At 58.7% G+C, this 26,811-nt stretch overlaps 1 protein-coding gene and 1 pseudogene across 1 annotated transcript; both read right to left on the reverse strand.

Moving 5' to 3' along the window:
* Positions 1-26,416, reverse strand: LOC138102387 (serine/threonine-protein kinase PAK 3-like). Its single transcript, XM_069000100.1, has 11 exons — positions 26,410-26,416; positions 25,911-25,948; positions 24,936-25,504; positions 24,680-24,739; positions 23,801-23,849; positions 22,668-22,777; positions 21,785-21,902; positions 21,290-21,389; positions 20,674-20,870; positions 19,624-19,761; positions 1-393 (listed from the first exon to the last, which is right to left on the reverse strand). The coding sequence occupies exons 1-11, from the start codon at positions 26,414-26,416 to the stop codon at positions 1-3; spliced, it is 1,779 nt and encodes a 592-aa protein (XP_068856201.1).
* Positions 1-26,811, reverse strand: part of LOC138102439 (zinc finger protein 850-like) — a 141,615-nt pseudogene that overhangs the window by 23,216 nt on the left and 91,588 nt on the right.

A 26,811-nucleotide genomic window follows, 5' to 3' on the forward strand; every position in this document is an offset into this window, starting at 1 on the left:
TCACTCTGCCCCGGGGTCAGTCCTGCAAGGAGAGGCTGCTCCACGGGGCCCCTCTGTCCACGGGTCTCCCACGGGGTCACAGCCTCTCCTCAGGCATCCCCCGCTCTGGTGGGGGCTCCTCCAGGGGCTGCGGAGTATCTCTGCATCTTCGTGGATTTCCAAATCTCTTCCACATTCCAAGCACTTGTGGGGCTTCTCTCCACCCTGAGGCTTCTCCATCAGCTCTGAGCTGTGGCTGGATCTCCGGCTGCCTTTCTGTCTCACGGGGGGTCTTTCCTCCTCGCAGCTCCCTGGGCTGGGTTTGCAGCCACTCCTCGTGGATCTCTTCAGTTTTTCCTCCCCGCTGGATTCCTGCATCGAGGAGCTGCTCAAAGCGGCCTCTTCCACGAGGTTCTGCCACAGGGATTTGTTCCCCCCAGTCTCCATCTGCAGCTCAGTGCCTGGGGCAGGAAGGAGAAGGAGAGGAAGGGACAGGGAGAAGGGAAAAGGAAAAGCTAGAAGGAGAGGAAGGAACAAGAAGAAGAAACCAGGGAGGAAGGAGAGGAGGAAGGAAAGTGGAAGGAATAAGGACAGAACGAGGAGAGGAAGGAGAGTGGAGAAGGAGAGGATGGGATTTGCCTCCGTGCCATAGGGAAGGGGAAGGAGATCCCCCCAGTCCGTCCCCAGCAGGACGGTGTCGGCAGCGGGGTTGTCCTGCAGCTGGGGGTGATGCTGGGCTGGGAGATGGAGCAGGAGAGAGGGGGAAAGGGGCAGTGACTTCCTCCCCACCTGCCTGGGGGTCCCGGGACATCTTCCTCTTTCTTGCAGCCTCCTTCTCCATCCGGCCATGGCTTTGGAATGACAAATCCTGTTTTCAGGGCAAAAACAAGGGGTGAGTGTGTTAGGTTGGGGGTTCCTCCAGCCCAAGTCCATCTCTAGAAGTCACCAGGCATTTGTGTCCATAAAACCCTCCAAAATATTAAGATCCAGCCACAAAAGCCCCAAAGACACAGCCCCAAAACTCCCAAAATCTTGATATACAGGAAAAACTCCTCCACAATAGGAAAATTCTGCCCTTCAAAAAACCAAACCATCAACATTTAGATCAATAAACCTTAGAAACAACAGGATTCCCTCCCTCACCCCAAAAATTTAGAAAATATCAAGATTTGGCCCAAGAGATCCAAATTCAAACAGAAAACGCCAAGATTCAGCAAAAATAACCTCTCAGGAGTTCCCTCTCTCTGGGTTTCTGGGGGTCCTGTGTATTTTGAGGTTCACCCATATCCGGAGTTCCCGCCTTCTCTGGGCTACGAGGGGTCTGGGGAATCCCAGGGGTCCCCCCTTTCCAGGCTCCCCACTTCAGTGTCCAGGGGGTCCCTGGTTCCCCTGCTCTCCATCCTCCCCCTCCCTTTCAGGCTGCAAGGGGTCCCACAGCTGCGGGATCACCCCTCTCTGCTCTTCCCACTCCGTGACTCTCGGGCTTCCCCCAAACCTGGATCTCCCAGGCAGTCCCCAAAACCGGTGTCCCTGAAACCGGTGTCCCACTCACTCTGCACTGTCACCGGGTGATCGCCACATGGTACCAGAGCCTGACCCAGGGAGACCAACCCACACGTGGGGGGAGACCCCGCATCCCCCCACCCATGGCCAGGGCTCTGCTGTGAGCCACCAGCGGGAACCCCCCCCAAAAAACCCTCCCAGGGACCACCCAAGATATTTGGGGCAAGCTTCCCCTCCCCAGTCCCCTGCAGAATGCGGGGGGGCGATGCTCTCGGGGCAGGGAGGCTGCAGATACGGGGAGCGATGGACGCACGTGCTGCCTCCTCTTCCTCCTCCTGTTCCTGCTCCCGCTCCTCCTCTATCCCTCCTCTTCCTCCCATTCCTCCTGCACTTCCTGCTTCTGCTCTTCCTCCTGTCCGTTCTCCCCCTTCTCCTTCATCCCTCCTCCTCCACCCCTTCTCCTCCTCCCCCCAGGCCCAGTGCCCACCCTTGGCCCCCTCCCCCCAAACCCATCGCATCCCATGGGAGGAGCAGGGATGGAGCTGGGGCCGGTCAGGCTGGGGCAGCGCTGGGCTCTTGGCTGCTCCCAGCTGCTGTGGGGGAAGCCAGGAAGGGGAAAAGTGAGAAGATTGTTGTGTGGAGAAAAAAGTTTGCGGCTTGGCCCCCTTTGGTCTCACCGCCGGAGCTGGGAGATTTTGGAGAGGGGAATACAGAGATGGGTGGGGGATCCCAAGGGATTTTGGAGACAGGGTGAGGGGTTGTGGGAGCCACTTGCTGGGGGCAGTCAGGCCAGAGACCCCTGGGCTGGACTCCTGGTTTGGGCATTCCAGCTCCGATTTTCTGCTCTCTTCCTCCCTTTTTCCCACCTCTCTCAGTATTTTCCCATTGTCCCATCCACACCCCTGAGACACCCACATTCACCCGAGTCCTGCTGGCCCCCAGACACGTGAGCTCCCAGCACCACCAGTACCACCAGTATGGCCCCAGCTGCCAGCACACGCCCCATGGCCAGCGCCGGTCAAGTGCCGTCAGCCCCAAAGCAGCCAGGCTGTGCTGTGGAGGGGCCCCATGGCCCTGCCTCACACGGCACTGGGAGCACCAGTCCGGACCAGTGCAGAGCACGGGTGGGCAGCATCAGAACCCATGAAAGTGGTTCCACCACAAGCCATTTAGAACCCCGAAAAGTGGTGGAAAGCATCAGGATCCTCCCAAAAAAGGCCTCACCTCCACCTCCGAAAATGACCGGGGAATCTCCCAAAGGAGTCAAAAACACCCCCAAAACTGGTGGAAAGCAGCAGGATCTACCCTAAAATGGGCTCCCCATGTCCTTCCCTGTGGAGCTGCACTCCAAGTGCAAGAGCCAGGTGTGTCCCCCCTCCCAGTAACACATCCCTCAGGATTGGAGGGTGCCCCAAAACCTCCTCAGGAACCGGATCCCCCAAACGTCTTCATCTCAACATGTGTCTGTCTCATTCCAGACCCCATCCCAGCCATCCAGCCTCTCCCAAATACAGCTCCGTTCTTACGGGGGCCAGAGCTGCTTCTGGGGGCGTTGGTGAATGCAGGGGATCCTTTATCCCCCTCGTGCCGCTCCAAGCTCCCGAGGGCAAAGCCCTGGTTTCTAGGGCTGTGCCCGCTCCTCAGATCTGTCGGATTTAATACCCAAGTGTGGCAGGGACCCGGCCCCGGGAGCTGCGCTAATGCCCGACGGTGCCCGGGAGGGTCTGAGGGGAGGGGAGTTCATAAGGACTCCCCCCGCACCCATCGCTGCACACGAAAAGCTTTTTTAGTGCATGCCAGCGATTTTTCGTGGTTTCTGGGCTCGGCGGGGCCGAGGCGGCGGCAGCGGGAGCCGCGGGGCCCGGCCCGTGGGGGCGGCCGGAGGTGAAAAGTGCGCGGCGACCCCAGCGCGGTGCCCGAGAGCTGAGCGGAGCTGGTCGGGAACGCCCCGCTCGTCTCCGCCGCTCCAAGCCGCTTTCCCGGCTCCGGCTGCCGCCGCCGCCCGGCCCCGGCGCGGTCCCGCGGGGTCGCCGCTCGAGGCGCAGCTGGAGGGGCTCGATCCGGGCCGCGCCCCGCCCGTCCCTCGCTGCGCCTCCTTCAGTGACTCGGGGCGGCCGAGAGCCCTCGGGGCGGCTCCAGGAGACCCCAGAACTCCCCCCGGCTGCGGCTCTTTCGGTGACACGGGGCGGCCGAGAGCCCCCGGTGCTGCCCCGACGGTCCCTCGGTGCGACTCTTTCAGTCACGGGCAGCGGCCACTCCCGGTGCGGGGTTTTTGTTATTTTTTTATTCTGTTCTCTCGAGTTTAGTCCATTCTCACCTCCCATCCCAAGCCCCTCCAGTGCGGCTTTTTCACCACCGTCACCTCTCGTCGCTCTCTCGGGGCAGCTCTTCAGTGACTCGGGGCTGCGGAGATCCCCGGGTGAGGCTCTTTCATTGCATTTTATTCTATTCTCTCTATTGTTTTTTCTATTCTCACCTCTCACCCTCCTCGGCGCTGCCCTTCTGGCCACACCCGACAGCGCCTGTCCCGCCGTGCGGCTCTCGAGTGACACCGGGCGCCGCGGACATCCCGGTGCAGTTTTTTATTCTATTTTACTCCATTCTCTGGATTTTATTCTACTCACCCTCCGCCCGTCCCTCGGTGCAGCTCCTTCAGACGCGGGCGGGGGAGACGCCTCTCGGTGCGGCTCTTTGGTTGTATTTTATTCTCTTCTCTGTATTTTCTTTCGTTCCCAGCTCGCCCGTCCCGCGGAGCGACTCCTTCAGGGACCCGTCACGGCACAAACCCCTCGGGGCGGCTCCAACAGAGCCCCGCCCGCCGCCGCTCCCCGAGGCCTCCCCGCTGCTCCCCGGCCATCGGACATCGCAGGCCGACCCGGCCCCTTCTTCCTCTTCCTCTTCCTCTTCCTCTTCCTCTTCCTCTTCCTCTTCCTCTTCCTCTTCCTCTTCCGCTTCCGCTTCCTCTTCCGCTTCCTCTTCCTCTTCCTCTTCCCCTTCCCCTTCCCCTTCCCCTTCCCCTTCCCCTTCCCCTTCCTCTTCCTCTTCCTCTTCCTCTTCCTCCTCCTGCCGGGATTCAGCCCCCGCCGCCGCCCGGCTCCTTCTGCCGCTCCTGCCCGGCACGAAGCGGCGCTGCCGCTGACGGGGCCGGAGCGCGGCTGCCCCGCGACTGCCCCGCGCCTCAGGGCCGGGCCGGGGAGTGACCGCACGGCTGGGGAGGGACCCCCGCTGGACACGGCAAGGATTCCTGTCCCTCCGGGGGAAGCACGGACTCACCGAAACTCCCATCCCTTCTCCGTGCGCCGCTGGCCAGAGGAGGGAGGGAAACGGGGATTGCTCTGGAGTTTTACATTCAATCCTTACAAAGCAGAGTCACAGACGGAGCTCCGCTTTCAGCTTCAAACGAGGGAATCCAACGGGAGCGCTGGCGCTTCTGTAACCTCTCAAACTGTTCCTTGATACTCGACACTTTAGTTCTGGCCATAGGAAGCGCTTCAGCAGCAACGTCTCTCCCAGCCACTGGTTTCTGGCTCACACCCAGCTCGGAGCTTGGACAAGAAACCCAAAGTCCCAGGAGAAGAAGCTCTGCTGTTACTTTCTTTTTTCAGAGTTCTTTTTATTATATTTTACATACCATCTATATTTTACTGGATTTTTTTCTTTTTCTGAAATCTTGTGTTTATTCTCTCTTTGCCCCCTCCAGCCCTTGTCCCCGTCCCGGAGGTTTGTGGGGCGCTGCTGTCCCTCAGCCCTTCCTGCCCCGGCACCCGCGGCCGCTCCGGTGCCCTCAGGCCCCGGCTCGAAGCGAAACCACAAAACCCTCTGGAAAGAAAGTCGGTCTGGGGGAAAACCCTGCAGGGGGGATTGAACCCCAACACAGCGATTGCTGAGAGTTGGAGATTCCAAACGCTCCAAGGGGCCCGAGGGAACCGTGCTGCGGCCTCGGGGCCTCCCTGGGGCACCGCGGGGACCCCCGAGCAGAGCGACTCTTCCCACCCTCCAAAATCTGCAGCTTTGGATCAGCTGAGGAGAAGAGCTGGCAAAAGGGGCTGGAAAAGGGCTGGAGCCCGAGGGGACCCCTCAGCCATGGCCCGGAGCAGCCGCAGGAAAATGCCCCGGAAACCAAGGAAATCGATGGAAGTAATGAGGAATTTTGGAACTCTTCCCGCTGCTGTTTCCAGAAGGTCCCGGCCGGGTCCTGCCGGGAGGAGCTGGGGGTGGGGAGGGGCTTCAGGGCTTAACTGGGGAGAAAAGTTGAATTGGGGCAAGGAAACTTTAATGGTGGGGAGAAAATGTGAATGGAGGGGATTTGAATGGGAGGGGATGATTTGAACTGGGCAGAGAAAATGAAGTGGGGGAGGAGCCCCCCAGCCCTCGGCTGTGCCCCGAAGGTGCTGCCAGCGGTTCCCCTGCTCCCACCCCCCGGGCTGGGGGCGCGGAGCTGCTGCTGCTCCCTGGAAATGCCACGGGATAAAAACTCCACTCAAGCTTTTATGTTCCCAGTCGTTCCCAATAAGATCCCAGTTGCCCCCAACATGGTGCCAGTTGTTCCCAGTCATGCCCTGTAGGGTTCCTTTCACTCTCAGTCCCTCCCAGTAGAATAAGGTACGGCCCTGGTCACTTCCAGTATGAACCCAGTCACTCCTAGTCAGTCCCTCTATGATGCCTTTTGCCCCCATCATGGTCCCAGTTGCTCTAAACATGATCCCAGTATGTGTCCAGTCACCCCCAGTATGATTCCAGGTAACTTCCCAGTATGAGTCTGGTTTGATTCCTGTCACCCCCAGTATGATCCCAGTCACTCCCAGATGCTCCCAGCACTAGGCCAGTCACTGCAACATGACCCTGTCACTCCCAGTATGATCCCAGTATGACCCCAGTATGGGCCAGCTGCTCCCAGGGTGATCCCAGTTGCCCCCTGCATCTTTCCAATTGCACCCTTTCACCACCACTGTGGTTCCAGTCACTCCCAGTACAATCCCAGTCATTCCCAGTATGATGCAAATCACTCCCAGTATATCCTAGCAGCACCCATTGGGCCTCAGCATGTTCCCAGTAGCCCTCAGTGTGGTCCCAATATATCCCAGTATAATCCCTGGTGCTCCAAATGTGGCCCTGCCCAGTCCTGATCCTGGTCCCAGTGTATCCTCCTGTCCCATTCCGTCCTAGTCCATCCCATTCTGTCCCAGTCCATCCCATTCTGTCCCAGTCCATTCCGGTCCCTTCCCAGCAGCCGCTGCCATTTCCCGGATCCTTCTGCCCTCCACCCCCCAATGCTGCCCCCCCGCCCCCCAAGATGCTGACGGGGATCGGGGGCTTCGTGTTGGGCTTCGTCTTCCTGGCGCTGGGGCTCGGCTTCTACCTGCACAAGCAGGTGACGGGAGGGGCCCGGGGGTCGTGTCCCCCCTCACCCGGAGCTCTGTGCTCCCCCGGGCCCCCCAGCCCGGTGTCACCCCCTTTGCTCTGCCCACAGAGCTCCTGAGCCGCCGGCGGCCGAAGCCCCTCCCCGTGGCCTCGGGCCCAGCCGGGACCCCTCGCCCCATCCCCGCGATGATTTTGGGGGGTCGTGTGTCCCCCTCAGCCTCGCTGTCACTCTGCCCCTGCCCGGCTGCTCCCAGTGTTCCCAGGAAGGCTTCCCAGTTCGGGCCGGTCCCGTTTATTGGGGAACAGTGGGAAGGGACTTCGGGGATCCCGTGGGGGGACCAAGTGTGGGGGGAGTAGAACTGGCCCCCGGATGGATCAGGAATGGGGACCCCCGTGTGTCACCCCTGTGTCACCCCCCCCGGGGGGCCCTTGGGAGGCACCTGAACCCCAAATCGGCACCAGCGAACCCCAAAGGCGCAGAGACCCCCCCCTAAGCCGCCCAAAACAGCCCCCAACGACCAACCAAAATTCCCCGCGAGTATCAGATAATCAGAGCAGGCGTTGAACAACCTTCAGCCAATCAGAGCGCGCGGCGCTGGTGACTCACCAGTTGCCAGGCAGACCCGCAGCGCTCAGCGCTCCCCACCCGGACCCCACCTGCGCCCCCCCCTCGCCCCCAGCGCCCCCCGCCAGGGGAATTTGAGGAGGGGGCGCGTGGGGGGCGCCCAGGCCGGGCCCAGAGCCCAGCGCTGCCTCAGCCCGACCTGTCCCGGCTCCGTCTCGGCTCCTCCCGCGGGATGCGACCGCGCTGGGAAAACGGGGGGCCAGGGGTGGGCGCTGGGCCCGGGGGGAGCAGGAGAAGGGATGGGAGAGGAGGAGAAGAAGGAGAAGGAGAAGGAGAAGGAGAAGGAGAAGGAGAAGGAGAAGGAGAAGGAGAAGGAGAAGGAGAAGGAGAAGGAGAAGGAGAAGGAGAAGGAGAAGGAGAAGGAGAAGGAGAAGGAGAAGGAGAAGGAGAAGGAGAAGGAGGCATCTTTTAATGATATTTTATTGAGTCTCATTTTTTAGAGACCAGGATCAATACTCCCCGGCCATCAGGGCGAGTCCCTCAGGGCTGCGGGGCCCTGCTGCCGGCTCACCCCGTGCCAGCCCAGCGCCAGCGCTCAGCGGGGCTTTGGCTTCCCGTGCCCTTTCCCGTGTCCCCGGCCCAGCGTCACCAACCCCGTCTCCCCAGGTCGTGCCCCACCCCTGCCCCCCTCCCCCTTTGTCGAGACAAGGAGGATGAGAATTTCCCCACCATCCACCCCAAAGGTTCCCCCGAGCCCATTTCCTCTCCTGCTTTCCCTTGGGAGGAGAGCCCCACCCCTCCTGGTTGCCCCCTCCTGTCAGGGACTTGGAGAGAGCCAGGTCCCCCCTGAGCCTCCTTTCCTCCAGGCTCAGCCCCCTCAGATCCCTCAGCTGCCCCTCAGAAGTCCTCCAGACCCTTCCCCAGCTCCAATCCCATCTCTGGACGTGCTCCAACCCCTCCATGTCTTTCTTGAAGTTTGAAGCCCAATCGCTGCCCTGTCGCTGCAGGTGCCAAAACCCCAGGGAGACTCCTTGGAAATGGGGGTAGAGAGGAGCCCTTCAAAGGGAAACGTGTGCAAAACTGCTGCCAATGGCCGAGCGGGTTTGGTGTGGCTGCGGGAGGAAGAGATGCTCCGGGACTCCGCCTCGGCCCCGGAGCGGAGCGGCCCGTGCTGCCCCGGGGCGCGCGGGGCTCGGCCGTGGGGCGTGCGGAGGGGAACGGACACACGGGCACCGGACACACGGACACGCGGACAAACGCTCCCAGCGCTTCAGCGGCAGCAGCGGCAGCAGCGGCAGCAGCGGCAGCAGCGGCAGCAGCGGCAGCAGCGCAAAAGCAGCGAGTCTACGAACCCTCTGCGTCCCTTCTCCTGCTCCTCCTCTCCCTCTCCCGCTCTCCCTTTGGTTCCCCAACCCCCCCTCCCGCGGCCTCCCTCTCCCCAGGCCCGGCCGGGCCATGCCCCCGGCCCGCCCCCGGCCCCGGGCGGGGCTGCCCCCTCCCCGCCCCCGGGCGTCCCGCCGCGGTCCCGCCTCCGCCCGGCTCTCGCCGTCCTGGCTGTGGCGCTGCTGGGCGGGCATCAGTGCCTGGCTCCTGGGCACCATCGCCAGCCCCTGGCTCCGGCTGGCCCGACCCCGGCCCCGGCCCCGGCCTCGGCTCCTCCCGGGGCCCGCCGGGGACACAGGCGGCGCGGCCGCTCCCGCCGCCTCCGCAGCGTCTTCCCCGCTCCGAGCTCCGCCGCTCTTGAGCGCGGCCGCCGGCCCCGAGCCGCCGGTGGCCCCTCCAAAAGAGCCCCCATGTGGGGATGGCCGGCCCGGGGCGGTTGAGCGGCGCTCGGGGGCCGTTCCTGGCCCCGGGCCGAGCGCTGACGGCCGCGTCTCGCGGGCGCGGAAGGCGCAGCAGGGCCTGAAGGAGCGCTACCGGCTGGGTTCGCTGCTAGGGCGCGGCGGCTTCGGCAGCGTCTTCGCGGCCACGCGGCTCTCGGACGGCGCCCCGGTGAGTGGCGGGGCCGGCGGCGGGCGCAGGAGGCGGGGGGCAAAGGAGGAGGAGAAGGAGCATGGGGCTGGGCACGGCGGGCGGCGAGCTCAGCCCGCTGCTCCCCTTGCCTTGCAGGTGGCCATCAAACGGGTGCCGCGGAACCGCATCGGCCATTGGGGCGAGCTGGTGAGTGAGCGAGGGGCAGCGGGAGAAGCCGGGGCGCGACGGGCGGGGATGAGCCGAGGCCCGGCAGGGTGGAAGCCGCCAGAACGCCTCGAGGGAGAGCGGCCGTGGGGCCAGCGGAGCGCGCAGAGCGTCCCCGGCTGGCTGAGGGCTTCCCGAGACCCGGCACGGCATCAGCCCCGCTGACAGCACCGTGCTCCTCCCGCAGCCCGACGGCACCCGAGCACCACTGGAGATCGTGCTGCTGGACAAGGTGTCCGCTGGCTTCCCTGGCATCGTCCAGCTCCACGAGTGGCTGGAGCTCCCCAGCAACGTGGTGATGGTGCTGGAGCGCCCGGAGCGGTGTCAGGACCTCCTTCGCTTCATTCGGGCACGGGGCTTCCTGTGCGAGGAGGTGGCGCGGCACCTGTTCCGCCAGGTGCTGGAGGCCGTGCGGCACTGCACCAGCTGCGGGGTCCTGCACCGGGACATCAAACCGGAGAACATCCTGGTTGACCTGGCCACCGGGCAGGCCAAACTCATCGACTTTGGCTGTGGCACCTACCTGCAAGCCGCAGCCTACACCAGCTTTGCAGGTGAGCCCACGCAGGGGGAGGCTCCTGGTAGCGGCATCTCACAGCCCAACATCTCACAGCCCAACATCTCACAGCCCAACATCTCACAGCCCAAGCCGGCTGTGGCAGGGGGGATTCTCCCTTTTGCTGCCAGTCATGGCAGCCGGAGTGTTCAGCTGAGCTGCTTTTGAGCAGCGCTGGCTGAGGGGCCATCTTCCAGCCCTGCTGGCAGCCTTCGCCAGCCACTCTGCCCAGGACTGGCGCTGGGGCTGGGGCAGCCAGCGCCACAGAAACACCCGTGGGTGGGGGTAGCAGAGAGGGGGGGCCAGAACCTGTGCTCCAGCCCGTTTGGTGTGCAGGTGAGACAGGGCTCGGACTGCTCTGCTGCCCGTGGTTGCCTTGGCTTAAGAATGGTTTCTGGGGCAGTGCAGGCAGGGAGGATGAAAGCGTGGTTTTTCCCCAGCACCAAGTGGGTTTTCCCTTTGCATGGAATGCTCGGGCCTTGCCAGGGCTTCCGCTGCCCTCTTGCAACACCAGTGGCTTCTTTTCCAACCCCCAGTTTGTACGCAAGTCCCAGGTGCTGGCCAGAGGGCAGCGGGTCACGCCGCCTGCCGCTGCTGCGGCCCCCGCATGCCCAGGGAAGCTGGGGCGAGGCTCTGGGAGCAGGCAGCGTCCCCCTGAAGAACTCCATCTCTATTCCATAGGAACACCGTCCTACAGCCCCCCGGAATGGACCCAGTTCGGCTGGTACTACGGCGAGGCAGCGACCGTCTGGTCCCTGGGCATCGTGCTGCACCAGATGGTCTGCGGGGAGCACCCTTTCAGGAGGGGCTGGAACAGCACCTGGGGCCGGCTCTCGCTCCCACGACGGCTCTCTCCAGGTGGATCCTCGTCTCTGCAGCACGGGGGCAATAGCAGTGCTGGGAGACAGCAGCGGGCTCAGGAGCATCCCGCACTGGCAGCTGCTGAGCAGGTGGCAATGTCCTGCTCTCCTGCTCTCCTCCAAAAGAAAGAATTGATGGCAAAGTTTAGGCACAGCCCTGAGCACACGCAGCACGGCCTGGCCATGGCAAGAGTGAGGCAAAGCGGACAGGAGCCTTCTGCAACTGACTGGTGCTTTCTGCTTTCACTCCGCAGAGTGCCAGAATCTCATCCGACGGTGTTTATCCGTGCTGTCCTCGGAAAGGCCCTCATTAGAAGACCTGTCCTGTGATACTTGGATACAGGATATTCGCGTGCCATAGGGGAAGGGAGAGAGCCACACGCACGCTTTGACCCAGGGAGCCGGTAAGTTCCAGCTGCACACGCGCCTTGGCAAGAAGCAGCAAAGAAAGGCAGAGATTTTGTCCTGCCTGAATCGCTGCGCAGGGCTCCTCAGCTGGGCACGCGCAGCCCTGCTGCTGGAGCTGAGCTGCTCTTCCCAGCACTGGTGGCCCCCATGCCAGCTGCTTTTGCTTGTCCTTCTTCAGTGACAGCCGGGGCCCTGGGCAGAGCACAGACAGCCTGCTCCAGCCCCAGGGAAGAAGGAGCCCCTGGAGAAGCTGTGCCAGGTGCGGCTGCTGCTGCTGGAGACATGGAGGGTGACATCAAGGATGACAAGCTCTTCCTCCACCTGGCAAGCTGAAGATGATGGACTTCAATTGTGGCACCTTCTCCAAAGCCAGGCTCCACAGCGAATTTGCAGATGAGTCCACACGCAGGGGGATGCTCCCAGATTTGTGCATTGCACAGCCTGGCCGGGAAGCAAAGGTTCCCCCCTTTGCTGGGGCAGATGCAACCGATTCTTCAGTCGGCTGCCAAGCTGCTTTTTGGCAGGGCTGGGGGGATGGGCTGGGCTGGTTTTGAACTGGGAGTCTGCTCCTGGCCCTGCCAACAGCCCCCAGCACCCACCGTGGCCCGCCCTGGGGCTGGGGCTGGGGCAGCCAGCCCGACACAAACAAAGCCCCATGGTGGGAGCAGAGGTTGGACACCAGAAGCTGTGCATGGGCTGCTTTGCTCTGCAGGCAAGGAAGGGCTTGGGCTGCTCCACTGCCCTTGTTGGCTTTGGGCTCAGCATGACTTTTGGGGGCAGTGCAGGGGGAAAGCAGAAAGCGTGGGCTGCCCTGGCCCGTGGGTGGGTTTTTCCCTCGCATGGCAGGCTTGGGCCTTCCTCAAGGCCCCAGCAGAGAGAAGATTTTTTACCTTTTTCCTTGTTTTCCCTTTTTGTCTGTAATCTCTTTTCATTGATTTATGGTTTGTTTTTCCAAAGGAAGCGTTCTAGGTGCTGTCTGGTCCGGATGGCGAAGTGCTTGGGAGCAGCTGTGGCGTGGATGGGACGTGCCCTTGGAGAAGGACTGAGGACACCGTTTGGGAGCAGCTTTTCTTCTGACAGCAGGAGGCGTGAGGTGGGTGCCCGTCCTCTTGGCACGGCTGGGATAAGGGCTTTTGGGAGACGGCAGCGAGCGCAGCAGCATCCCGCTCTGGGCAGCTGCTGAGGAGGTGGCTGTGCCACGGCCGGCTGCAGGCTGGGCACGTGTCCTGCCCTCCTGCTCTCCTGCCAGAGGCAGCAATGCTGGGCAGCTTGGGGCAGCGCTCTGAGCGCGGCCAGCACGGCCTGGGCACCGCGGGCGGCTGGGACAAGGGGGACGGGAGCCTTCAGCTGACGGGCGCTTTCTGCTTTCTCTCCTTGCAGCCGGGCTCTGTGGATGCTGAGGCTGCTCTGGGCTCCGCCAGGGCTCTGCTGCGGCTCAGCCCCGGGGCCACGAGAAGCCAAAGAAGAAACGCCGTGACCTGCAGCAGAGACGTGCTTGAGCAGCTCAGCAGTGCAGCTCAAGTTTGCAGAGCGTGCACCTCCAGGGGAAAATATGACACCCCCCCAATAACAAACTTGTTCAGTAACTTCTGAAATGAAATCAGTCTGGGATGACCCCCAATGCCATTTTTCAGCTTGCTCAAGCTGAAGCTCAGCCTTTCTCTGAACAGTTCTCTCCCCCACCTGCCTTTTGCTCCACAAGTGCTCCCTCTTTCCCCCAGTGAGTTCCCAGCTCACCGCAGTCCCCATTGCACTGTAGCCTTCCTTGATGCCCCTGGCCACGAGGAAGAGTGAGCCCCAGGTTTAGGGACTCATGTTGTCACTGGCTGAAGAACAGCAATATCTCAGAGCTCTGGTGAGATTTGGGGGTCATTCAGAGCTGCTCTCCAGGCCTCAGCTCTGCTCACTGCTGGGTTCCCACTTCCTTTTCCTCGTTCTTCACAGAGCAGGATGAGCTCTGTGAATGCCCTTGACCCTCGCCACTCTTCCCAGCCCAGCCACCCAGCCCAGTTAGGCTTAAGCTGGAGCTTCTCTGTCCTCTGGCACCCCAGTGCAGTCCCCTCTGCGGGGAGCAGCAGCCCCAGAGCGCAGCACACAGCAGTGCAGGCCGCACCTGGAGCAGCTCCCTGCAGCCATGGCCTGGCTCTTTGTGGCAACCAAATGCTCCCTGTGTGCAGCTGTCCCTGGAGGATGGCCCCAGGGCAGAGCCCAGCCGGGCTCCCACTGCATCCCCTGGAGCCTGGGGCAGACAGCGCTGGCAGAACTGAGGTTCATGGTGAGCACCCAGAGCTGTGGCTCGCAGTTGGTGCTTGCAAGCGTTGTGATCTCATCTCCTGCAACCTGTGGGGAAAACGAGCTGTGCAGCCAGGCCAGCGCTGCCCCTCTGGGCAGGGACGAGGCTGAAGGCCTTTCCTGTTGCCAAGGAGGTGGCATTAAGCCTTAGCGGGGCCTGGCAGCTGTGGAGCCGGATCTCGCCCGCTGTCCGGGACTCGCTGCCCACCAACCGCCCCCACCCGCCGGCTCCGTTCTGCAGGGACAGAAGGCTCTGGCTGTGCGAGGGTTTCCATCACGTCTGTGTACCCGTGGCTGTGGAACGCACACGGAGAGGGAAAGTGTCAGTCACGGTGCTGGCACACTCCTTCCTTTCCATACAGGACACGTCCCTGCGCACCCTGTGTGCGGATCTATTCAAAGGAGAGGCGTGGATAGAGACTTCCCACAGAGCTCTGACTCTGGCGGAACTCACCTTGTCAGCCAGCAGCCAGGGCATTTGTTTCCCAGCTCTGTGTCAGTCGGTGCCCCAGAGCTGAAGGGAGCAGCATTTAGAAGCAGTTTCCAGATTTCTAGGCAGGCAGTGGAGCTGACAAGCATCCGTGCAACTTGCCGTGTTCATCGGGAGGGGCTGCTGCTTCTTTGGGAATATGGCACAACGGAGACACGAGACTTGGAAAAATCCCAGCTCTCTGTGGATTTGTGCAGGAGGGGGAGCAGCAGAAACACTTTGTGTCTGCTTGTGGGGACACAAGGTCCAAGGAGCGGGGCTGGCAGAGGGTGACCTGGGCTGCTGGCAGCTCAAGTCCCGTGTGTTGGGTCTGCCTGAGGGAAAGTTCACGGGCCTTCCAGGGCTGTGCTTTGCATTGGTAGCTGGACGGGTGCTGGTAACAGAGCGGTGTTCTGGCTACTGCCCAGCAGCGCTGTCCCTCTGCCATTCCTTCCCCCATCAGAGGGGATGGGAGCGGGCAGGATCCTGGCAGGGGACACAGCCAGGCCAGTGGACCCAAATCAGCCAAGGGGATGTTCCAACCATATGACTCCAGCTCAGATGTATAAAGCAAAGGGAGAGAGGAGGAAGGGCACCTTTTCCCCCAGAAGCTGAAGTTTCCCTGAGTGTTCCAGTTCCAAACTCTTGACCCTTTTTGGAGGCATAAGGTTCTCACCCCATAGTCTTCCAATCAACCCCCAGCTGTAGACTTTTAGAGCAGTCAAATTAATCAAGTTCACATTTTCTAGCTATTGCTGTGTCATTTCCTTGATATCCATGCGAGAGGGGACACAGTGATGGATGGGTTTGCATGGGAGCTGCAGAGCCCCGGAATGGAGAGCCTGAGTGTCCCAGCAGGATTTGCAGGAGTGTGGAGGGCAGCTGGAAAGAAGATGGTGGGCAATATTCTCCTGCCTCCATCTTCCAAGGAAGCTTTGATTCAGTCCCTGTCTGCACCATGCCATGGGGCCTCCAGAGGCCCAGGGAGGTGTCTGGGTGGCCCCAGAAGGCGCTTGCAGAACCCTGGGGCAGCAGGGAAGGGGCAGGAGCATCCCTGTGGTGCTGGGAGAGACACCCAGAGGGGGCCACCCCTGGGGCCCAGGCAAGAGCTGCATTCAGGCAGCCAAATTCATGCAGGGTCTGCCCGGGCGCTGCCAAGGACCAGTCCAGTGAGCTCCTGTCCTCTTTCACCTCTTTGTATTTTCTTTGTATTTCTTTGTATTTATTTCTTTGTATTTATCCTTATTATTATCTTTGTATTTGTTGACCCTCAAAATGCCATTAGAAATCATTTTCCCTCAAAATAAATACTGACTTATTTTAGTGTGCTGCTTTGGACAAATTTGGAGGAAAATATCCTCTGACAGAAGGCAGGTTACAACCAGCCCTCTCCCACCAGGTCTGCCAAAAAATATTTTCCTCTGAGGAAAGTGAAAGAGAAAAAGAACCTATTTATTTAACAAACACACAGGAAAAGGATAATAATGCTGAATACTAAAACCTCTCGCTGTGGAGAGAAACCTGGGAAGATTTCAGAGTCCTTCTGTAGGTGTGCTCTCTCTCCTCCTCCTTGGAGCTGGGTTGGTGTCCTCCAGGGCCTTGGTGGAAAATTTTCCCGCTGTGTTCTTATGTTGAAACAGTCCAGAAGAGAAGAGGGGAAAAAGCCCAAGTCCCAGGAAAACAAATTTCAACTCTCCGTCTCCCTCCGGAGAAAAGGAGCCGAAAGCGCGCTGGAAAGCAAGCAGGGCGCTCCCTCCGCTCTTCTCGCTGCCGCAGCAGAACGCAGAGGAGTGTGTGTCTGTGTCCTTGAAAAACCGCTTTGAAAAGTTCGCTCGGTGTTTTCTCTCTCGCCCATCGGGCTCAGTTTAAAGGCACAGAAAGGCACAGGATTGATTTCTGGGCAGAGAGCAGCGATAGGGGATACACATCATAAAGTCACCCCTAGACAGGAATGTACGCAGTGGGAGAGCTCTACAGTCCTGTGTCTTTAGTTCCAAGGGTATGGAAGTGTCGATGGGTCCTTTGGTAATCGCACAGTTCTGGATCGGTTCCCGCCGTGTGGAGCCATTTTTATACAGAAGTCAGTGTATTCACACAGCACAGATTGTTGTGTTTTCCTGTGTATCAATTTCTGTGTAAACCTGCATCCCGTTGTACAGTTTTATCGATGTATGAATTTCTGTGTAAAGCTGCGTGGCCTTGTAGAGTTTGGTTCAGGCTCTGTGGGTGTTGAGAGAGTGCGATGGATGTTTGGCTTTCTCTCCAGACATGTATCTGTACAGGCACCACCGTGTGACCCATCAGACATTTAACTGTGTGAACCAAAAGGGATCTTTGTATCTTTCCATATGGAGAGCAGAGATGGAACAATCTGCAGGAAGCTCGTAACAGAATGTTGGGATTTTGGGAGTTCTCCTGGGGTTTTTTTCTGTTAAGGTAATTTTCCCCATACATGTTGCCACGGGGACAAATTACTGGGTGCTTAAGAAAAACAAAAGCCCTGGCCATAGACAGAGGGGTGCATCTTGCTACTCTTTTTTTTCACCTGGCTGTGTGGGCAGTCAGTCCCTGGCGTTTTGGATGACGGAGAGAGAGGCTGCTTCTTCGGCTGCTTTCCTTCTACCGGAGAGACCCCGGGATTCCCAAGCCCGCCTTCCCTGCCCCACTGGGAGCTAGGCTTTGGCTGCCCTTCCCCTGCCATTGCTTCAAGCTTTTGCCGCTCTGTAGCCCCGCTCTCCCTGCCTGCCGAGACCTCCGGGGGTTCCCACCACAGCTCGGGAATTTTGATACATCTTGTCTGCCACCCAGGATTTGTGCTCATCCCTGCCGTTCCAGCCTGCCATTCCAGCCTGCCATTCCAGCCTGCTGTTCCCGAGGGTCCGGCCAGACACCGGGATCGGCTGTCCAGGGGGTTTTTGAAATCTTTGTTCCATCCCTTCCCGGGATCGCAGGCCGCCAGTGCCGCGTGCTCCCTGAGCTCGCTCCGGAGCGCCCCCTGCAGCCGCGGGGGAACCATCGCACCTGCCCTGCTCACCGGGAGCCGCCAGCGCCCCTGCCGGCTGCGAGCGGAACTGCACCCGAGGGGAAAGGGCCTGACAGCCGAGAAGGCTGGGACTGGGTTTGGGATTGTTTGCTGTTACTGCCATAGTTATTGCTGTTTGTTTGACTGGTTATACACATAAAGATACATAATAGTAAAGAACTGTTATTCCTGTTCCTCATATCTTTGCCTAAAAGCTCCTTAATTTCAAAATTATAATGATTCAGAGGGAAGGGGGTTGCAATTTTTTTTCTTCCATTTCATTCTGCCTTCCTTGGCAGACACCTGTCTTTCAAACCAAGGCACTGGGAGCAATTGGGACCACAGTGGGGGCAAATACAATCATACAGGGAGTGACTGGGTTCATACTGGAAATGACTGGAGCCACACTGGACTCTTACTGAGAGTGAAAGCAACCATACTGGGTGTGACTGGGAGCCACTGGGACCACGCTGCGGGCAACTGGGATCTAATTGGGAGCAACTGGGACCATACTGAAAACAGTGGGACTGACTGTAAGCGACCGGGATGATGCTGGGAGTGACTGGGAACCACCACTGAGGCAGTGGCAGAGCTCGGAGGCGGCCCCAGCGCAGGTGGGAGCCGCGCTCGGTTCTGGCGGGGCTCGGCGCTGGCTGCGGGCGGAGGGGGCGGCAGGGGGCTGGGGCGGGTTCGTTGTGCCGTGTGGGCGCCGTGTTCGCCCTGGCGTGAGGGCGCTGCGGGAGCGGCTGCCCGCGCTCTCCTTGCCGCTGCTGCCTCGGCAGGAGCCGGTGCCGGAGCAGCGCTGGCTCGTCCCGGCTGCTGTGGGTAGGACAGAGGTGGCTGCTCTGTCCCCGGGACTGTTCCTTGGAAGGTTCAGACTTCCCGATCTGCCCTCCAATATGCACACACCCGTTTTGTTTGTTTTAGTAGAACAAAGCAATATTAATAACTCCATTGACTCTTTGTTCTTCTTCTCTAAGTTCAGGAATTTGACATGGCCTTGGCTGAGCAGCAGTTCATGGCAATCAGTAACATTTTCTGGAAGTGATAGTTTCTTTCACTCCTTCCTACCTACAGCTCCCTGGCCCTATCTAAAGCAGATTCACGGGCTTGGTTTGTTTAAGTCACATTCACCTTATTCCTTTCTCCCTGTCACTGCCGGAGCTCCTCCCCTGCTTGCGCTCGCAGGTGCCACCGAATGCGTGTCCCGGGATCGCATCTCCCCGCCCGCAGCCTCCAGCGCCCGCCCTGTCCCGGGCTGGCCCTGGGCTGGCGGCAGCGAGCCCGACAGAAACCAACACCCGCGGGGCCACCGGGGCTCAGAGCCGTGCAAGGGAAGCTTTGGTTTGCAGGGGCAGAAGGGCCTGGGCTCCTCCCCTGCCCCGTTTGACTTGGGTTAGGATTCAATGTTTTGGCCGACGTGGGAGGGGAAAAAGGCGTGGTTTTTCTCCAGCACTGGGCGGGTTTTTGCCTCGCCTGGAGCACTCGGGCCTTCCCCGGGCCCCCTCTGCCCTCTTGCAGAACCAGTGGCATTTCCCACCCCACGCGGTTTGTAAACAAGAGTCGGCTGCAGTCGAGAAGGCTCCAGGCGCCTCCTTCCAGGCTGACTCTGCCGATGCTGAGGCTGCTCTGGGCTCTGCCGGGGCTCTGCTGGGGCTCAGCTCTGGGCAAGGCTGGGCCCGCTCTCCCCTCGCATTGCTCCAGGCAGCTGAGTCACAGGGGGACAAGGAAGGGTCACGTCAAGGGACTTGAGGTTTAACAGAGCTTTTATTCAAAAAACTGCCATAACTACCAGGCTGTCCTAACCACCATAACTAACTAGCAGTGCTAACTACCGTAACTATCCACTTGTCCTAACTACTATAACAAAAAGCTGGCCCCAGGTGCTTCAGGTCCTCCGCTGCTCCTTCAATTGCTTTGCTGCAGCGATCAGAGGGCTCAGGCTGGAGAGAGGCTTGGCTGATGATAAAAAATGGGTGCTGCCCAAAGGATGAAAAAGAAAGAAATCAACTGTTACTTTCCCAAGTCAAGCTCCTCACAGGCTCTGTTGCAACAGGACAAAGGGGAATGGTTTGAAACTCAGGAGAGGAAAGCAGGCTCAGATTAGATCTGAGGCAGAATTTTTTTATCAGAAGAGTGGGGAAACACTGGCAGAGGGTGCCCAGAGATGTGGGAGGTGCCTCCTCCCTGGAAACATCCAGGCTCAGGTCAGGCAGGGCCCTGGGCCACCTGATCTGCTTGAAGATGTCCCTGCTCCTTGCGGGGCACCTGGTCCAGATGACCAGGAAAGGACCCTGCCAAGCCAAACCAGGTGAGGATTCTGCTGGCTTTGCATGTGAAAAGCAGCGAGACTGGAGACTATTGGAGGGGGCCCCATGAGAAAACCCCTCCCTCGCGCTGCTGTTTCCCCTGCAGCCACTTCGCATCCACCTGCAGCAGCTCCTGGGCAGACCAGCGCCGCTCCTTGTCCGGCTCCAGGCTGCACTCCAGGAAGTCCCGCAGCAGAGCCGACAGGCGCCTGGGCTCCTGCAGCTGCGGGGTCCCGTTCTGCCGGATCAGACAGCGAGCCTGCGCGGAAAGCAAACACTTCTGAAAAAGCTCTGCCAGCTTCCTTCACACCCACGAGTGCTCACAGCGACCCCGGTTTCTCAGCCCCAGTCTCCAGGGACACTTTCCTCCCTGGCAGAGATGCTGCTCAGAGCTCATTCTTCTATGCCAACCAAAAAAGCCAAACACTGCTGCAGCCACAGCCATTCCAACATCCAGATGATGTTGCCTTGAGAGCCAATGTCATTGGCTGACTTTGTTAGTTGGAACCTCCATCAGAAATAGCCCATTTTGCTTCTCCAAATATGGACACCAGCTTTACAGGCCATTTGCAAGAGTCACTGTGGTCTGCCTGTGTTATTTCCAAGGATTCTTACATCAAATGCATCCCTGCAGTGCCACTGACACTCAAGTAAATGCATTCAAGATGTTCCATCCCAGAAACTGCCAGGCAAGGAACCCGAGGTTTGGATTGCTGAAAGCTCAGCCTTGGTGCCATGGAGAAAGTAGCTTGGGCTAGGAAAGAAATATGTTAGACTATGGGGATGTTAAACAATCATCTGCATGTTTTAGACAAGTTTCCCAGTGAGAAGAGTCAGGGGGAGTTCATCTCGCAGAACCTCTTTCAGAAACTCCTTCAGAAAACTTGTTGGGTTTGGGTGTGGGTTTTGGGGTTGGTCTGGGGTTTTCTGCAAGATAAGATTAGAGCTGATGCTCTGGCTTCATGTTTTCAGGTCATCCTCACAGACGGAAGAGCTGCAACAACTTAAAACCCAAAGCAAATTCTGGAGACTGCAGAATATTCGTCTGTGCTCAGGCTCGAATCCTCTGGGAATTCCCTTCCCGATGGGCAGAGCCCTCTGGCTGCTCCTCCCAGGGCGGGTCCCTCTGTGCTCACAGGCCTCTGCAAACTCTGGGAAATTTGCCTCTTACCATGGCCGCCGTGTGCTCGAAGTAAGGAGGTTCTCCTTCCACCATCTCGATGGTCACAATGCCCAAGGACCAGATGTCCACCTTGGGGCCATAAGGAGAACTGGTCACAACCTCTGGGGCCATCCAGTGAGCAGTGCCCACCATGGAGCTGCACTGCTCCTGCTCAGGGCTGAGCTGAGCGCAGAGGCCAAAATCAGCTGAGGACAGAAACAAACACTGTCTAAGGCAGCTGGAATGAGGAAACCAAGCACAAAGATTGCCCACTCTCAGTCTGAGAATGCACTGCTGAATCCAGCTGGAAAAGTCCGCAGGGCTGTAGCCAAGGCAAGATGGAAGTGGACCCTTAAAGGAACCCTCAGCTTTCATGCAGTGGCTTTTAGTGATTCCCTCGAAGCTTCAGATTCCAACTCCCACCCCTCTGCAAGAGCCACACCCAGAGCAAAGCCACTGCTGACACCCTGCTCCTCTCCTGAGCTCTCTGCATGGGGCAGCCGCTCTCAGCTGGCAGCAGGGGCCGGGCACCGCCACCAGCAGCACTTGTGGGGCTCTGGCCGTCACTGGGAAGCAGCCCCACACCCGCAGCCCGGGAGCGCCGTGCCTGACCAGGAACACCCACCCAGCTTGACAGAGCCGTCCGTTGCCAGAAGGATGTTGGAGCTCTTCAGATCTCTGTGGATCACCCGGTTTGAGTGGAGGAAATCCAGGCCCTGCAGACACTGAGACAGAGCAAGAAACACGAGGGTGGAAATCCATGGCCGGAATACACAATCACACAAGAAAGGACAGTTTAGAATTCTGCCAGCAGCAGCTTTGCTGTGACAGGCCAGGAGTGCAGTGCAGACAAGCTCCAGGCAAATGGTTCAAGGCAAAGCTGAGAACAGCAAATCAAATCAAAAAAGACAGAGAGTCCCAGAACAGCAGGAAAGAGGACAAGAGCAGAGTGGAAGTGCAGTGACACTGGCAGGCTGTTCACTTCAGAGGCTCTTTCTTCTGCAGCTCATAAAAACAACACAGAAACAAAGCTCTGAGCATGGAGCCACTCCTGTTCTCAGGCCCTGCTTGGAAGGAGCATTGTGTCCAAGCCATGGGAAGCACGAGCAGGATCCCTCACCTCCCGACTGACAGCTGCCATCTCTCCTTCAGCCATGCGTGTCTGTCTGACAATGTCCTTCAAAGTTCCTCCATCCATGTATTCCATCACCAGCCAGAGATCTTCATCAACAAGGAAGCTGGAAGAGGCAAACAATGGCGTGGAGATGAACGTGCACTGCTCGATTCGCCCATGGAAATGCCTTGAGTGGAGTTTTGTTTCCAGGTCACTTGTAAATGAGGACAGAATCCGATGCAGAGACATTCCTGCCAGGCTGCACAGTCCTTAGGATCTGCACAGTCTAAAGGAGAAGGAGACGCCTGTGGGAAAGGAGAGGCCTTAGATGGCAAGCAAGTGAAAAATGCAGTTTAGCAACAGCCCAGATCAATGTGGAACCACAACACTTGCCCCCAGCTGCTTCAGCATCTGTACTCAGCAGTTTCACCGTTCCCTCCAGAACAAGGCAACACAACTTCCAGAGTTATCCAGGGCAGGAGGCCGTGCGGCACTTAGGACAAAAGTGGTCATGTGTTTGGAAAACCTTGCAGAAAGTCCCTTCAGAAACAGGCAAGGCCATTGCAAAATGGGTACACGAGGTGTTTCTGGAAACAAGAACCTGGTCTTCCTGGTATCTGCAGCAATGGAAAAGAGTTGGGAAGGAGAAGCCAAGGGAAATAATTTCTGACAGGGTTTATCAGCACTTGTCGTAAGACCCAGAAAATTGGGTCAGCTTGAAGGAAAAACCAAACCAAAGCAACAAAAGCACACGGAGGGAATGAACTGACAGGCTGTTGTTTTGGGAAGCTACGGCCGGGTGAGGCTTTTTCAAAACAGGCTACAGACTGCGGATGCCAGGAGAGATTAACGCAGGGCCCGTACACGGGATAAGAGCTGAAGCACTCACCTGTCCAAAGAGCTGACAATGTTGGGGTTCTTCTTGTCCTTCAGGACCAGGATCTCATTCACAGCTCGTTCCCCATTCTGCCCTCTGAGACTCATTTTCTTTATGGCCACCTGAAAGGACATTGCAGCCCTTGAACTGCAGGAGTCTGGGGCAGGAGGCCGCAGCAAACACGGAGCGAGTCTTTGTGGAGCGACGGAGCCGGGCTGTGCCAAACTGCCTTGGGATGGGACACCCGGGCTCAGCAAGTGACATTCCCACAGCCCATTTCTCTGCTCGCTGCGGGGCCGCTTACAGGACACAGGGCCAGAGACATTTGGCCTTGGAAGCTCTGCAGAAATGGGCCCTCAGCTCGCAGCCTCAAAGCTCTCACAGCATTCTCTGCACCTGCAGTCTTCTCAAATGGCCTTAGTTTACCACCACTCTCATTATCATTCAAACACATTTTGCAAGCAGGAAGTAATTCTGGTTCTGTGAAAACAGAGCAAAACAGCCGGGAACCCTTTAGCAGTCCTGTGGGATTTGGTCATGATTTCAAACGCAACTGCTCTGTTTGGGATTGCACAACAGAGCAAACACGCACAAACATTGCTCAGATGATCCCTGTCATGGGCTGTCACTGACACCAGACCCAAACACAGCTGCAGGCTTTAGGAGAGAGCTTTGCTCTGCACATCCATCTTCTCATTCCTCTCCCTCTCTCTGGGAACAGCTGCAGTAGGACTAAAACCCCAAACTGATCCCAAGAAGGATCACTCCTTAATTAGGTCTTGAGGTATCCTTTGAAGATGAAACGCAGGATGGAAAAACTGCTAAACAGTGTTCCTGTCCGAGGCTGGGATGAAGATAAATTAGGCCTCAGCCTCCACCAGCTGATGCACTGATGTTTTCAGATATGAAGACCAAGCCAGCGTGTCCTGCTCTGACAGACACCGCTGCCCTCCTTGCATTCCTTTGGGCACTTCAGAAGGCTCAAGTCTGTCCCAGCCGTGCTCTGCAGGCTGACACTGCTGTGCCTTCAGAGGAACAGCCTGTGCAGGAAAGCTCTGCTGGCCCCCCAAAGCTGCAGCCACAGCTCCCAGCAGAGGGGAAAGCCCTCGAGAGCTGCCCGACGCGCTGGGCGTGGTGACACTGACCTCTCCTCCAGTGGCCCTGTCGAGTCCTTTATAAACGGTTCCGAAAGCCCTGGAGACAGAACAGCAGAGAAGAAAGAAGCAGCGCTTTAGGCCCTGGGAGTGAAAGCCAGCCCAGACAGGAGATCTCTGCTGCCTGCAGCGTTTACAAAACACCTGGGTGCATCGACCCTTCAAACAGCAGCGCAGCAGCCACCAGCCCTGTGCCACACAAGGTGTGCGAGAGAAAACTGGGGCCCAACATAGAGGAAAAGGGCTGGAGCAAATCCCAAATGTCCACACTGAATTACTTTAGTCCAAAACCTAGGGTGGGAGCAGGTGTCTAAAGAACTGGAGAAGAATGTATTTCATCCTTTTCCATTTCCTGCCTATGAGCTGCAGGATCCACAAGGGCCCTGCCATAAGGCAGCTGATGCATTTTCCCCTCGAGTGCAGCAGCTCTGTGTCTGTTACTGAATGTACGGGGCTTACTACCTGTGCTGAAAAGGGCACTTATTAGTTCATCTCTGGTTTCTGTTTCTAAACTGTTAGGTTGATAATCCTGAGCAGTGGATATTTTTGGAAGCAAAATATTTGAAAGGAATCTTCTTGAGAACTGTTTTCTGACAGGCACCAGATGGTGAGCTGCTCTTTCAGGCAATCAAATTCCAGGGACAGAAGATCTTCCAGGTCCTGCTCCTTGCTGCAGGCAGGACACTGCCGGCCTCAGGGGCCTCTGACGGTGCCTTCTGACCACAGTTACCAATTCTGATCAGGACTGAGAGACAGCAGGATCGTGGCCCAGTGTCTGAAGCTGTTTGCAGCTTGCCTGGCTTCTCACTTGATCCTGCACCAGCAAATACCTGGCCCCTGCTTGTGCAGAAGTAACTGCCGTGCACTTACCCCTGGCCAACCTGCTCCAGTTCCAGGTATTTCTCGGCAGGCTCCCCCACGCTCACGGTGCTCCCTGAAAGAAACCACATGGAAGACGCTCCCTCCCAGATGGAGACCCCGCCTTGCAGCAGGGCCAAAATGCAGCCCCACTCCCTGGGGCCGGGAGCCCCTTGCTCTCAGCTGGGCAAGGACAATAAATGACTCTGTGACGTTCAGCTGCACAGCAAGCCTGGGTGCAGCTGATGCTGAGACACACACGCAGCACCCTGCTCTGGCACACAGCAGCACAGCAGACGTACTCAGCTGCATCAGGCACCACTCCTCTCTGCCCTCTGGCTGCAGGGCTGTGCTGCTGTCAGAATGTTCAGCCCAGGATCCCGCAGCAGAGGGAGGTTCAGTGTCCTCTTCCCAACCAGAGGGAGGATCCCCGTCCTCTTCCCAAAATGCAGCAGGTTCCTGGTCTTCTTCCATAGCCACGGCACGTTTGCCGTCCTCTTCCCATGCCGGGAGAATTGCACCCTCCTCTTTCCAAGTCCCACGATGTCCTCTGTTCTCATCCCACGCTGGGAGATGTCCGTCGTCCTTGTCCCATGCCACTGGAGCCTCACTGTCCTCCTCCCACACCACAGGAGCTTCACTGTTGTATTCCCAAACCGTGGGATGTTTGCCCTCATCTCCCGGGACAGAGGGAGGTTCACTGTGGTCTCCCGGGACGGAGGGAAGTTCACCATCATCCCCCAGAACAGCAGGAAGTTCACTGCTGTCTTCCTCCTCTTTGGCCTCCTCTTTGGAAGCACAGGGAGCCAGAGGAGGAGCTGATGCTGCTTTTGTGCCCTGTGGACAGATGGTAGCGTGAGGGACGGGAAGTTCTATCTCAGTTATCGCCTTATTTATCCTCAGCTACACATCCAGCTGCACTAAGCAGAAATGGGATTCAGAGCTGTTCAAACTAGGAATGGGCTAAAGTCGACATTGCCACTTATTGCTGGGCATTCCATATTCCACCGTGGCTAAGGCCAGCAAGCAATCTTCTGCCTGCAAAACCAGACCTGCAGCTCTTCAAAAGCTCTTCAGCAGAGAAGGAGAAAAGTGCCAGGGATCCCTTTGCTGCTGCTGCTGCTGCTGCAAAGACACTGGAAGGAACTTTCCTTCAGCCTCCCAGGCTGGCGCTCGACTGCCACACGCCAAGCTCACAACTCTCTGCACAATTCCGACCACCAAAGGTTCCTTTCCCACTCACCGAAGGAGGAGCTGCTCGGGATCCACGCGTGAGGTGCCCTGCAACGGGACAGGCAACACGAACCAGATGCTGTTACGAAAAACCTGCCCGTGGTGGGAACTCCCACGGAGCAAGGACACCCCGAGAGAGCATTTTGCTTCCACAACATCCCTCCAGGAGCCACAGTCCCTTCGCACAGCAAGCAAGAGAACAGCACAGAATCCTGGGCTGTGTCAGCCCTTGGCTACAGCAGCCAACGCAGGGAGTTCCAGGCTCCGCTGGCACAGACTCTGCGCTTGAGGGAACAGAACCCCCCCGGCTCCATTGCAAATGCTGTGCACGCCCCGCTGGCTGCAGACACCCCCTTTTTCAGCTGCAGCTGCTGGCAGGAGCTCTCCCAAACCAGCGGTGTCTTAATGGCAATTTGGTTACAAAGGCAGCTCAGTTCCAGTGGGAGAACAGAAAGCACACAGCAAGCCCGAAGGCACCGCCGCTGCAGCCAGGGAAAACCTCGACTTACGTGCCATGTGGGCTAAAAAATACCCCGAATAAGCCACAGAGTACAGAGTGCAAACTGCAGCAACCGCTTGCTGGATCATTTTGGCCGTGCTGCACACGTGGCAGACTGTACCCCTGCAAGCACAGAAGGACACCCGGCAGGGGCTGGGCTGGCTGCTGAGAATGCCTCGGGCAGGAGGATCCTCCGGCAACCAGCGGGCGCCCAGAGCCGCTCTGGACACTGAGGGCTCCGTGCCCACAGCAACGGGAACACGGCGAGGACGCGGCAGCGTTCCCGTGACATCACAGCAGCAGCTCCCGCAAGAACCGCCTGGAAGGTTCTCCTCTGTCACAAAGGAGCACAAAGGATCCTCCCGGGGCACAGCCTGTTGCTCAAAGCATCCAAGAGGAACCCAGAAAATGC

Source organism: Aphelocoma coerulescens, unplaced genomic scaffold (genome assembly GCF_041296385.1).
Source record: "Aphelocoma coerulescens isolate FSJ_1873_10779 unplaced genomic scaffold, UR_Acoe_1.0 HiC_scaffold_75, whole genome shotgun sequence".
NCBI classification, from domain to species: Eukaryota; Metazoa; Chordata; class Aves; order Passeriformes; family Corvidae; genus Aphelocoma; species Aphelocoma coerulescens.